This window comes from Tachysurus fulvidraco, chromosome 9, assembly GCF_022655615.1.
Source record: "Tachysurus fulvidraco isolate hzauxx_2018 chromosome 9, HZAU_PFXX_2.0, whole genome shotgun sequence".
Classification (NCBI taxonomy): Eukaryota; Metazoa; Chordata; class Actinopteri; order Siluriformes; family Bagridae; genus Tachysurus; species Tachysurus fulvidraco.
In genome coordinates this window covers 15,326,413-15,340,503 of record NC_062526.1, presented here as the reverse complement: position 1 = coordinate 15,340,503, position 14,091 = coordinate 15,326,413, and the positions used below count along the sequence as shown (strand labels likewise).

General features: G+C 36.5%; 1 protein-coding gene and 1 long non-coding RNA gene across 2 annotated transcripts; both read left to right on the top strand.

Moving 5' to 3' along the window:
• Nucleotides 1-647: 647 nt before the first annotated feature.
• ela3l (elastase 3 like) lies at nucleotides 648-3,341 on the top strand. The gene is made up of 8 exons (XM_027139507.2): nucleotides 648-800; nucleotides 1,098-1,186; nucleotides 1,262-1,359; nucleotides 1,489-1,617; nucleotides 1,696-1,832; nucleotides 2,062-2,207; nucleotides 2,701-2,853; nucleotides 3,287-3,341. Exons 1-8 carry the CDS (start codon nucleotides 761-763, stop codon nucleotides 3,302-3,304), a joined length of 810 nt encoding a protein of 269 aa, XP_026995308.1. The 5' UTR covers nucleotides 648-760; the 3' UTR covers nucleotides 3,305-3,341.
• A 2,204-nt stretch (nucleotides 3,342-5,545) lies between these two features.
• On the top strand, nucleotides 5,546-13,435 carry LOC113638381. Its single transcript, XR_003439577.2, has 2 exons — nucleotides 5,546-6,074; nucleotides 11,258-13,435. It is a non-coding gene; the product is annotated as an uncharacterized LOC113638381 (long non-coding RNA).
• Nucleotides 13,436-14,091: the final 656 nt, after the last annotated feature.

The following is a 14,091-nucleotide window of genomic DNA, read 5'->3' as shown; positions in this document are numbered from 1 at the left end:
ATCAGACATGCTCAAATTTGCTATGCAATTCCAAACTTTCCATATATATATATATATATATATATATATATATATATATATATATATATATATATATATATATATATATATATATAATCAGTATTGGCTCCTTTCTTTATTCTTATTTAAAGCCTGGGTTAGTTTTCCCTCCCACTGAATCTGCCATAATTTTAGGGCCACACATTTAAGGACTACAGATGTTTAGTTATCCGGCTTAAGCAATAGGTTTGTGGAACCTGACATGACATGAGAAAGCACCATGTGGTGACCTGCTTTAACACAGTTAATGTACCAAAATGGTTTTCTTAGAAAAAAATACTGATATGTACTATATGTTCAAAATGAAGTTTAAAAATGAAACACCACCCAATGAAGATCAGATACTTTGATAGACCTTCTGGTTGGTCCCTGTGAAGGAAAAAATACAAAACTGCAGATTTGATTAAAAAGATAAATAAATCTAGTAAAAGAGCAAAGGTTGAGGTTAGTTGTCACAAGGATAGCAAGGCAAGTGTGTGTGTGTGTGTGTGTGTGTGTGTGTGTGTGTGTGTGTGTGTGTGTGAAAGAGTGAAGGCCATGAGAATTCATTTCTGAAACCAGCTGCACAAATCCTGACACTCATTTAATCTATTTTATCCAATAGGTGATCACCAAATTCATATTTTTTTTATAAACAGGGTGAGAGAGGAAGGATATATAATTCGACTGGACGTGTAAGTGTCAGTAGAATCAAGGCAACATGCTTCCATTCATTTTGGCATCGGTTCTCATCGCTGGCGGTAAGCAGACTCAACATCTGAACAGTTGTTCTCAAAACGATCATTTTAAGCTGCATCATGATGCTTTACATTCTTTGCTTATATATATATATATATATATATATATATATATATATATATATATATATATATATATATGTATGTATAAAAAGCAAACCAGATGACGTATGGCTAGATTTTGGAGCAAATGTAGCAAAGCGCAAGCTCAAATAAATGTCACAAGACAATAGAATTGTACACTGTATTGATGCTTGGAACACACCATGACATTATTAATGAATTTGATGATTGCCTTAGCTTTGGGGTGTGGTGATCCCCCCATCAAGCCCCTCACCACCCGTGTGGTCAATGGAGTGGATGCCATTCCTCACAGCTGGCCCTGGCAGGTGATTCTTCTTTCCTTTCTCTGTATTTTGTTTATACTTTGTGTCTGGATCTTCAAAGACTCCTTTCTTCCACAGATCTCTTTGCAGTACCTGAAAAATTCTGAGTGGAGACACACTTGCGGAGGATCCCTGATTGCCACCAACTGGGTGATGACCGCTGCACACTGTATCAAGTATGATGGGCTACTTTTTGTTGCTTACAATGACAGCAAGCAAGCTTATGTATAGTAGAATTCCGTAAGAGAGCACAGCATCCCGCTTCAGGATAATGTTAAATGTTTTAACATTTAACTTTCTCTCAGCAAGCAGAACACCTACCGTGTGTATGTGGGAAAATACAACCTGGTGGAGGAGGAGGCTGGATCCAAAGCAATGACTCCTGAGAAGATCATTGTTAACGAGAAGTGGAACCCCATCTTTGTCGCTTTCGGGTGAGAAGAAATGCTAAAAGACTGAAAATCAATAAATGATTTAAATAATGTAAACAAAGATGTGACTCTTGTGCTCAGGTTTGACATTGCCCTGATAAAACTTACTGAACATGTGACCCTGAGCGACTCTGTGCAGTTGGGCTGCTTGCCTCCTGCTGGTAGCATCCTTCCCAACAACTACCCCTGCTACATTACCGGCTGGGGCAGAATTTCCAGTAAGTGATGTGTGTATGGCTTAATGTACATTTTGAGTATTTATTCCTGGACTTGTTTTGTGTCAGACACGCTGCAATTACTCAGAGGATATAATGTAAAAACACTAAAAGCAGGAAAAAGACTTTTCTGGTTCTTTTACTGGTTCCACCACTTTAACACCCTACATGTCTAGAAAGCCTTGGGAATGGTTAAGAATTTTTAATTTGAGTAATTTGTGGTGTCTTCCAGCTGGAGGTCCCATCTCTGATAAGCTGCAGCAGGCTTTGATGCCCGTTGTTGACCATGCCACATGTTCCAAACCTGACTGGTGGGGTGCTTTGCTGAAAGATACTCTGCTGTGCGCCGGTGGTGACGGCATCGTCGCTGGCTGCAATGTGAGTGACAGCATTCGATATTTTCAGTTAACTTGCTGCTGGTAATGATTAACGTCAATGTCAGAATGTGCGTGGCAATTTCCATGGAAATGTTCCACTATCTGTTAATGGTGCATTCACACACAAGTTGGTCTTAATTGGTGACTTTTGGAAGGACACCAGTGATCCTCGAACTATTCTATCACAAATTCAACAGTGATCCTCTAAATATTCTGACACAAATTCATAACCCATTTCATTATATCTGACTAGGTTTTTGATCATTTTATCAACATAAATAAGATTGCATCAGTAAATGTTTGGTGCCCTGACTTTAATCCACCTAATGCATCAGTTTCTGCTGTTTTCTTCTTATATTTTTTGCCATTTCACAAATATTTACATTTTAATATTTATATATCCTGACTGTTCAGTCATTCAGTCTCCTGCTTTGCTGAAATTCCAGCTCACAATGAGATGATACAATGACTGAGCCTTCATTGTGTTTCTGCAGGGTGACTCTGGAGGTCCTCTCAACTGCCAGAATGCTGAGGGTTTGTGGGAGGTGCATGGCATCGCCAGCTTTGTCTCAGGCCTCGGCTGCAACTACGAGAAGAAACCCACTGTCTTTACCCGAGTGTCTGCCTACAACGACTGGATCGACCAGGTGACTGAGCAAACCACCATCTCATGAACCTCTACTCTTACTACCACTACTAATACTACTAATACGCCTAATACAACTAATATTATTACTATTACTTCTATTATTATTCCTGATACTGCCATACTTCTATTACTACGACTACAACAGTTATTATTTTTATTACTACTGCTATAAGCTGCACATGTTCAATAACTTTTAACTTTTTTTAGTGTAGAGAATACTCTGTACTCTAAATACTTATATACTTCTCATATGTTTTGCTATACTGTTCTAATACTGATGTTGTTTGTTTAATGGTTTTATCAATACTAATATTAACATAGCACTGATCTTTCTAATAATAGCTTAGAATATGTATGGTGAAATGTTTGATCTTAAAAAAAAATCTGCTATTATTAGAAACTGAATATATTTTTTTTCTTTTTGCTTTCAGGTTATGATTAATAACTAAGATGATGAACTCACCTCAATAAATCACCTAGAGCTAATCCATGTGTCTTTTGTCCATTTGCCACTCACAAACACACACACACACACACACACACACACACACACACACACACACACACACACACACACACACACACACACACACACACACACACACACACACACACACACACACAAATGCATCATAGTAGGCATCATATATAAGCCTGTCATATTTATAAACACAGATCAACCAAACAGCTTCAAATATAAAGAAAAACTGTAGAATGAGACCCACAGAAAATTTCTTCTACCCAATTGAGGTTAAGATCGAGTTCTGATCAGCCATGAAAGAATGAGCAGCTTCTCCCAACACTGTTTAGGCAGAGATGTGCCCCACCATTAGTTAGTATTCTTGCCAAAAACCAGTGGGAACCTGTTTCCAGTCCAAGTCAGATGAAAGTTTTTTAATCTCTAGAAGGTCACACACATGTTTTCCATCCTGAGGAGGGGGTTAGATTTGTTCTTGGTCAGGAGTTACTGTGTTTCCAAGCATAACAGGTGGCCTAAAATCGGACATGATCCTCTTATATCAGAAAGAATCAAGGAATCAGAATTGTGTATGAAAATGTTACTGTGGAGGGGTTTTTATTTACACAAAATCTTGTGTAGATTTTAAAACACTGCATAATGTCTGCATGTGTGTTTGATAATCTCTGAGATTCCTGTCACCCAGCCATCTTTTTCATTTCTCAGAAAAACAAAAAAATCTTTCGTACACAATGTAATATATCCAAATATCAAGTATACATTAAAGAAAAATGTAAAAAAAACATAATCTGAATAAATGACAGTAGTAATTGCAACAAATGCAGATCAATATGTTTAAAAAATAAAAAAATAAAAAATACAACCCATCATGGAATTATCATCAAACACAACACAAACACAACACATAGAACTAAATTTTCTTACTTCAGATATTAAATAAAACAGTATTTTCTGTGTTCTGATGACTGGAAGGACATGATGTTTTGTATTTGCTTGTATCAAACATTATCTTCCCTGAGGCTCATAAACACTGGCTTTGAAGTGAAAATGCTTTCAATGCGGTTTTCACCGCTTGCTTACACTCTGCACCTGAAGAGTGTGTACACAGCACCAAGGGCCTATCAAAAGCAGCACCTATAGAACTTGCCTTTAAACATTTATTACTTGCTTTAATAATATTTAATAATATTAATACTTAATATTATTTACAAATAAAAATCACACTCTGTTGGTGTGATATCCATAAATTACTTCTGGTGCAAACAGTCAGCAACCGAATTCATCATTAGATGAATGGAGTCGACCTGAGTGCAATTAAAGTGCTTTATTCGATTACATACTATCACCACCATGCTTCACTGTGGGAATGGTGTCCTCGGGGCACTGAAAAGGTATTTTATGTTTTGGTTATTGTTTGTTTGGGTTTTTCATCCTTTCTCTTTCATCCTTTATTTATTTATTTTTGCTTCCCATCTGTTTACAAAAGTTGGTATTAAAATTATATTAAAGATTTTTTGTGACAGGTGTCTTGGCATAGGGAAAAACTGTTCATTTACAAAAAAGATTTTATATATCAGCTTTATTATACCACACTATTATGCTATACCTATAATAATAATAATAATAATAATAATAATAATAATAATAATAATAATAATAATAATAATAATAATAACTACTTGCACAATTATGCAAGGATCCAGCTATAACTCCGTACAACACAATACTGATAGTCTCAGTAAGGAGTAAATATCCGTTATTTTTTCTCCTCTTCTATTTCTATTCTGGGGTTCCGCACCTAACTACTGCCACTGAATAGTCATCACATAGCTGTACGTTTATAACGAATATACATAAATTAAACAATTTTAACAGCAATAAAAATTCCAAAAACAACATAAATAAATAAATAAATAAATAAATAAATAAATAAATAAATAAATAAATAAATAAAGTTTTCTTTGTGGGGGAGGTTGAGATTTTCTCTACAAAGTTAAGTTAATCTGCCAATATATATTTTCTAGATTTCCCCACAACAACAACAACAACAACAACAACAACAATAAATACAAAAAAATAAAACATCTGCTGTTCAAACCTCTCTGATTAAAAATGTGTTTCTTACTAAATCTCTCTATGATTTTTATTCTCTGTGTAGTGTGTCACTGCTCTCTCTCTCTCTCTCTCTCTCTCTCTCTCTCTCTCTCTCTCTCTCTCTCTGTCTGTCTGTCTGTCTGTCTGTCTGTCTGTCTGTCTGTCTGTCTGTCTGTCTGTCTGTCTGTCTGCATGTGTAATATGGGATGCTCGCGCTCCAGAACATGTGCATTGTCTCAGCTTCCCTCGTCGCGTCCAAAAAAAACCCTTTCATTCCATCGCTTTGTTTTCGCTCGAGGTTTAATAATATAGCGGCTCGAAGCCACGCCCCCTGCGGGACCATACTATTGTACACACACACATTGTTTAGTGCGCGTGTGGTCAACGCGATCCTTTGGTTCTCGCGCTCTAAAAAGTAAACGACGCTCGGAGAAATAACGGAAAGGGTCATTATTGCTTCAGCGCACGCACACACACACACACACACACACACACACACACACACACACACACACACACACACACACACACACACACACACACACACACACACACACTTCAACGTCGTGTTCTGAAACTTATTTACAAATCATTGGAGAAGCTGAAGATCCGGATTAATAAACACCGAGAGATTCCTGAGAAAGCGGGTCAGTCCATATAATACTTTTTCTTTCTAATTTCTGTATTATAGTGTAAACACAGCAACCTGCTTTTTTTTTGGAAAAAAAATAAAATCGTTATTAAATATTTTTTGGGGTAGGTCAATACGTTTGTGCGCGCGCGTGAATTAAAAGCGACAAACATTGTTTGTTTTTTAACTGAAAATAACAAGTTTGAAACGTTGGCATATCTTCTAATACACCGCAATTTTAAACTCTTTAAGACTTTATTTCGTGATATATTGAGCTGTGAATTATATTAGACACTAACACCTGTTATTGGCTCATTTATGTGTCTGGCTGAGGAATATGTGAAATATAAATCGATATAAATGATCTCAGTGTAGACAGAGAATTCCTGGAGTCCTGGAATGAGCACAGGATGGTGATTATGATTACAGCAGTAGTTTTTAAGGCAAAATATACAGTATTCAGGTTAGATTATGCACTGAGGCACTTGGAATTTAACTTATTTTTTTTTTCCACAAAGACGCAATAGGATGAATCACACAGATTCAATGTTATTATCTGATCACTACAATACACTGCTTATATGTTACTTATGAAGGGATTCTTGTTTAACAAATGCAATGTGACAGAACTAAATTTGCTTTAAGCAAGAAAAGCATACAACTGAAATAGGCAGTGTGTCCCAATATAGTCCTTTAGGACCTTCTGTTTCCCCCTAAGGACTTTAAATACTGAAGCTTCATTTCAGAATGTGTGACAAAATAGAATGAAATCCAGTAGCATGAAAGTAGAAAGATAGGTGTCAGGTGTGCCATGTTAATTATTTCACTGACATATTGAACTAAGAGAGAGGCTGGTGCTGGAAGGACTTTATAGCATAATGGACTAAAATTGTTGCCAAATTTATGTGGTTAGAAAAGGAAAATATATTTAAGGAAGTGCTGTTGTAGGAAATATTTAACCGAAGATAGCAAAAACAAAGTTTTGTATTTTTCCTCGTCATACCACCTTGTTTGATTGTTTTCCTATAACAGCAGTGATTAATACCAGACTGTATCATTATGTTTTTATTTCCTTGTCTGTTCCCTAGAAGTTCTACTGACTTGGGGATACTTGTCCCCCTACTTAGTAAGCTTAAGATTATTTAAGAGATTTTATTGTAATGGTTGCACAGAAAGAACACAGAATGAGCAGAAAGTCTTTCTCTCTATTTTCCACAAATACAAACTGTTTCTCTGTTTCTACATGACCCTAGTTCACGGTGATGTCATGGCACATGAATGAATCCTGACATGAACCCATGTTGATGAAAGCACATTTTATTGTAAACTTAGACTTAATTTTAAGTTTTAAATCATGTTTTTGTTGCATTTCTTTTCCCCAAATCATTTAATCAGTTCTCTATAAAAGATCTTAATACTAAGAAGACTAAAATTTGGGACAAAACATGAATGAGTCTATTCAGCACATCTGAATGTGTTTACGTTCCGTTTAGTATTCAGACCCACAGTCATGACCAGCTACAAGCAGAACAAAGCCCTCAGTCTTAAATTGTCACTGACAAACAAAACAACTATGAAATAACAACAACAACAACAACAACAACAACAACAATAATAATAATAATAATAATAATAATAATAATAATAATATCTGTGTATGTCTGAGTTTCACCTTCAGTCCCAATAGTGTTATTAATAGTAAGAATTTATAGAATTTTATATAAAATGTGTTGTGATGCTGCAGCAGCATCGCAACTTATTTGTTCTTTGCTTCTGCTAGTGGCTTTTTATAGCTCACTCATAGACAACCTAAAATACATTTTTTTTTAGTTTTTTTTTTTTAGCTTTTGCAGTTTATGCTACTAAAATAGGCCTATATGATTAGACAGCCATACCACCTGATATTTTGCCCCAGATGTAGTCTCTTTAACATGAGCTGGTATAGATGACCCACTGGATATCATTGTAGTCATTGTTTATATATATATATATATATATATATATATATATATATATATATATATATATATATATATATATATATATATATATATCATGACATTTCTGGCATCTTTAAATAATCTACAATCTTGAGTTTAATGAATGCTATGCATTAAGCTGATGTGCCATAAAAAATGGACGTCAGCTGAGTTTGGAATCAGATCACATCCATCTATCCATTCATTTTCTCTACCGCTTATCCTATACAGTATAATGGGGAGTCTGGAGTCTATCCCATGGGACTCAGGGCAGAAGGTAGAGCACACCATAGATAGGGTTATTACCCATGGAAGGGCACAATCTCACACACACTTTTTACAAATTCAAATACTAATGACAATTTAGAGATGTCAGCCTACAACACATGTCTTTGGAATGGGGAGGAAACTGGAGTAGAGGAAACTTCTGAAGCACAACAAAACAGTCAAACTCTACACACCTACAGGGTGAAGTTGGGATTCAAACCCACAACCATGGAGGTGCAAGTTAAACCTGCTGTGAATAAATCAGCAATTATTTCCTGCTTCTGACGTTAGCACCAACAGAGATCAGTCGAGTGAAGAGACGATGATGATGACATCTTTAAATGCTATGAATGGCTTTCAGTTCAGGTGATGAGACAGAGACTAATGTAAACCTTTCTGATAATCAGAGTGAGAACTCAATTCCCGCTGCAGATGTGGGTGGAACTTGAAGGCATTTTCATGACATATGATATGTGAAAAAGCATTTCTCATTCAGCAGAGTACAATAACTCACTGCGCTGACAGCATCAACGCCATGAAGCAGAAACAAGAACATTAAGAAAATGTCAGATTTGCAGGTCAGGACACTCTGCCTTGCCTGCGTAGACTACTTCAATCCATAACCTACAAAAATTCTGTTAGATCACATCCATCCTCCTGTAGTTCCTTTACTTTTTTCTGTGTGTAAGCTAACCTTTCACACTCATTACAGACACTCATAAATAAATCCATGACTGTCACAAAGGTGGGCGGATTTGAACAAAACACACACCATAATGTATGCTTTAAAAAAGTTGTTTACCTTGTTACATCTCTGTAGATATTAATGTGACCGAAATCATTTGCATTGTACTTTGGATTGACCAAAACATAATTGAATCCATGTATGCTTTATCTCCACAGTTTTCTAAATGGTTTTGTCCCTTGTTACAAGGTGTAATAATAAAGGATGGAAAATAACCATGGCATGCGGCAAAGCCAAACTGTTAATTATCTTCTTTTAGCAAAATGTCCTGAAGTGTTATATTCCTCTTAAACAATAGCAGTTATATCTGTCTATATTAATATTTAATGTCACGTAATGGCCCTGAAACAAATTAGTTCCTGTGATCACTCACAGTATAATAGCAACAAACAAGGCCATTTTCTGACCAATCCGAATCGAGCATTCTTTCTAACATGCTTTCCAACGCTAAAGGTTGCAGAACAGCTAAAGTATGTAATTTGCATGTGAAAATTCACTTGACTCACATCAGAAACTCGACCCACACTAAAACCACTGGCTGAAAGAGCTTTCATTTCTGATTGAATGTGTTTAGGTTTTTGCAAATGCCATATTTTATTCAGAACGCCAACCTTCCTGGAATTAAGTTTCATGACTCATGCTTTAATATTTGTAGCAATTATAATGAGTACAATAAAATCAGTAGAAACTCTTCGCTGAGTTAACACAAAGTAGATATGACACGCTGCTCCTCTTCAATCTGGTTCCGTTTTGCTCGGATTGTCATCACACAGAAATTACACATTTGTTATACAGCTGACTTCACTTCAATCTTTTTCATCTTTGAACCTGAAATTCATTGATGTGTGAGTGAGAAAGAGTGACCGTCTTCAATCTTCTGCTTGCCTTGTCTCATTCCACACTCGGTAATAACAATGCAGGGTGTGAAATTGACGCGGGGGCGAGAGGGGAATTGCCCCGAGACCTGGCACGAAGCCTGTTATTGAATCTTATTGAGCCTCGTAAGCAAGAAAAATTCTTTATGCAAACATTAACCTGAAGTGGAAATTTATTCAGTGTATCAAAAGTCCATCCATCTTCATTTAGCCTGTAGCTGAGCCACAGTTTTGTTTACCCTGCAAAGGACAAGGTTTAATGTCCAGCTGCATAACGAGTATTTAATGGCAAATTGAGTGTAGCTGCATTCCCAGCAACTCACTGAATTATTATCAGCAAAGGCTTTACAAGAGTTGGTTATAAACAACACAACAACCAGCTTCAGTTATTGTAAAGTGTTTCTCTGCTGCACCACACATTAAAAACTCATCAAGAAATGTATGTCACAACAGAACACAATCATTACAGCTGAAAAAAGTTAAGTGGCCTACAGAAAACACTTTCTGCTTTTAGTGTTACATGCATACGCACAATACAAGACAATAAGCTATACAACACGGGGTACAATGTAGATAATATATTTAACATGCAATTTGATTTTTCATGTTCAGCTTTTATTTTTTGTAAATGAAAGTTTACGTTTAGCAGGCAACAGACTTTTCCCCAGTCAGCCCTATTAAAAGAGGCATAGCCATTATAAATAATGTGTCTGTTAATCCCTGTGAAGCCTCTTACCATGGCCTCTGTTAAATTCAGCCCCAGTGTTAGTCTTTGTGAAGGAACCGTGGCCTCTGCCCCTTCAGTCTCAATAAAGGAGAACTGGCCTCTGTGTCTGTTTCTCCCCATAAAGGAGCCTTGGCCTTTGCACCTGTCAGTCTAAATAAAGGAGGTGTGGCCTCTGTGTGTGTCATTAATATTATATATGATGCGTGGAGTTGCCTGCGGTTTCAGTCTCAATAAAACAGAAAAGTTCTCTGTGTCTATTAGTCCCTGTGGAGGAAGCATGGCCTCCCACCACTCAAAGCTCACAAATTTAATTAAATTCAGATTGTTTGCACAATACAGAAACTCAAAGTGTTGTATCATATTAACTCATTCTGTTAGGATTAGGATTGTTCATTATATATCAGGACGCACATCTTACTGTCTGAACAGAGACACACACACATACACACCTTGTTTGTAAATGCATTTTTTATGTAAGCAACTATTGACTGCATATAATTATCAGGGAACTGACTATAATTATAAAATTATATAATTCCATTATTCCTGTTCAGTCTAATGAGATGGCACATGAATGTTTCATTAAACTGCTATTTTTCTTTTCAGGTGTGAAGTCAAGCTCAGACTACATCTTCCAGAAAATACCTGAGACCAGGAAAAGGGATTCTTCTTGGATCAATGAATCCTAAAATCCTACATTAGACTTTGTGCTTCTCTTAATAAATCACCGCCACGATGGGAGTGTATTCCTTTGTTTTGAGAAGCTGAGGTCTTGGAAAACCCTAATGGAGAGCGAAGTGAGAACCGGCCTTTCTCCAGCCGCTGTCGTGGCCATCGTTTGCAACACAGTACTTGCTATTCTCATCTTCCTCCTCTTCATCATCATTTACAAGGCCTGTAAGGTGCCCTCCAGTCCAGAGAGTGCACCAGTGTTAGCACAGACTCAAGAGAAGAAAAAGAGTGAACAAAATTTTTATTGACTGTGGCCTGAGATTTCACGGGTGGCAGTGCATTTGCTTTGAAATCCATAAACTGTATCTAGTGCACTATAGAAAGTGAACCACTTTGGAATGCTTTAAAATTGTATTATAAATGTAATAAGGTTTAAAAGCAGAAAGTAATAAGGAAGTAAAGCACATGACAATTTAGTTATTGTATTGGTTTGTAACATTATCATATTTTACACTCAGGAGCAGGCGAAGTTTATTCCTGACTTCACACTGATCTGAACAGTAAGCATCAAGCTGAAAATTCCAGAGGGATGAACTCAATCGATTCCATCTGTGCCCTGTAATCATTCACGTCTTTCTGCCTGAAAATGAAAGGATAAAAATGAGCATAATATTGGCAAAGTATTTTAGCCAGTGCCTGTACAGTTCTTTTCTTAGGCCCTGGAACCCTTAAAGATTTAACTCACCTCTTTTCACATTTATTTATGTGACTTGACTATATATCCAAATATACTTACAACTGAGAAAAGACTCTGAGAATCTGGGCTAGAGTTGTTGATGGTGTGTGCTTCAGCCCAGCCCATAGTAGAAAGAAGAGTATGGGAAGGTACAGTACAAGAAGGAAACTAATATTGGGAACAGTCAATAATTGTAGCTCCAGGTATGGCCATTTCTCTTAAACTAATATCCTACAACAGTGTTTCCTTGTCCAATTAGAACGCCATTAGAAGCCCTTAAATATCCAAAGAATATTGGATGCACTACATGTACATGCACAGTACATGTCCATGTACTTCATCTTTCAATCCAGTTGATGACTTTCTTTTAAAGAAATTTAATTTAGAACAGAAAATAATCTTTTTAATCTTGTACAGAGCATTATTTGGCTTGTCACTGTAGAGGAAGCTTATTATAGAATTATAATCCTATTAAAAGCTAACATAGTAAAGTATCTGTAGAACCCTTGAACTTATTAAATATTTGAGCCTCTGAGGAAAGGCTTACATGTCCTGTATTGACTGTTTCCAAGTGGGACAATAAAAGGATACAGCAAAACACTTAACTCTCCTAAGACCCACTGAGAAACAAACATAATTAAATGTTAGTTTGCATAGATTAAGGCAATTAATTTATTTTCCTCTGCAGTATATGACATGCTTAACTACATCATATCAGTTTGTTTGATAATTTCCATGCTTTGTATGAATGACTGTTAAGTATCAGGAACCTCTAACCTACTAAATTGTATCATTTGAGCTTTATGGAATAAGTCCAAGCCAACACACCTAAACTGAGAGTATGCTGTTTAAAATAAGTGCTGTAGATAAGTTTTTTTTGGTTGCACAGTTTAGTTAGATGTATCAAAGTAATGTGTTAACTAACTTGTAGCATGTAAATAAATCATAGATGGAAACATTTCCATAGATGGAAATGTTTTATAGTAAGATTTCACCTGGCATCAATTACAGGATGTCAGAAAAGCTGGTTTTGATCTGCATATGTTCTGGGAATCAAACAAAACAGGACCAAATGTTCACAATATGTGTGATAACTTGCTCACGATCACACTGTAGCTTATACTGTAATGGTTTTGCATGTTTGGGGTTCAGACAGACAGCAGATATTTTTTGACAATACCACAATCCCAATTAAGTCCATTTTTGGTCCAGGTTCTAACGCTACTTATGAACGTGTATTTAAATGCCTGATCAAAGTGCCAAATAAAGTGTGAAACAGTTGGAAAAAACACTTTATTCTGGCCTCTTGTCTCTGCAAGCATTAGGATAAAGGATGATCTTTACACGAATCAAATAAAGCCTCTTATCTGCTCCCACTTTTCTTGTCCTTGCCCATCTGCCAGCCTGTTTACTTCATCCTGTAATACAGGATAAGGTCTGATCCAGGATCAGATTGCTGTAACGTTATCTTCAGCACAGTTATCGACCTCCAGTCAATGAACACTGACCTTGGATACACGGTTAAAGTCTGGAGTAGTGTGAAATTATAAACTGTAGCCTTAACAAGCTTCAGCTTCTTATAGCCATGAGGCAGGAAATGGACAAATGCAACCTTGAGGCAAGGGGGGATGATGACAAAAGGAATAAGACTGGTATCTGGGAAGGAAACTGTGATAGTTACAAAGGCTTGAATTTAAGTAAATGCATAATGTATTTGAGGTGGTAACTGGAACAGAAAACGACTGGCTTCTGGCAGCATCGCACTGCACTGACACTGATTGCTTTCCTATAACAGCACACACCCAAATGACTTATTCCTTACCAAGTGTCTATATGACGTCTGTAACCAAATACAAATACAGCTATGAATACAAGACAGAAAGGCTGTTGGTGGACTGGGGGTGGCTTAGAGCTAAACAAAAACATTGCACAAGCACGATACTTTATGCAGACCTTAAATAATAGGCAAGTGTAAAGCTGAAGTACAGGGTTGCCAGGTCTCAAAAAACCCAACTACATCTCAGAAACCACA

Coding starts and splice junctions, on each gene's coding strand:
- ela3l (XM_027139507.2), top strand. CDS start 761: ATGCTTCCATTCATTTTGGCATCGGTTCTCATCGCTGGCG. Junction 1,360..1,488: donor ACCGCTGCACACTGTATCAA/GTATGATGGGCT, acceptor ACTTTCTCTCAG/CAAGCAGAACACCTACCGTG. Junction 1,618..1,695: donor CCCATCTTTGTCGCTTTCGG/GTGAGAAGAAAT, acceptor TCTTGTGCTCAG/GTTTGACATTGCCCTGATAA.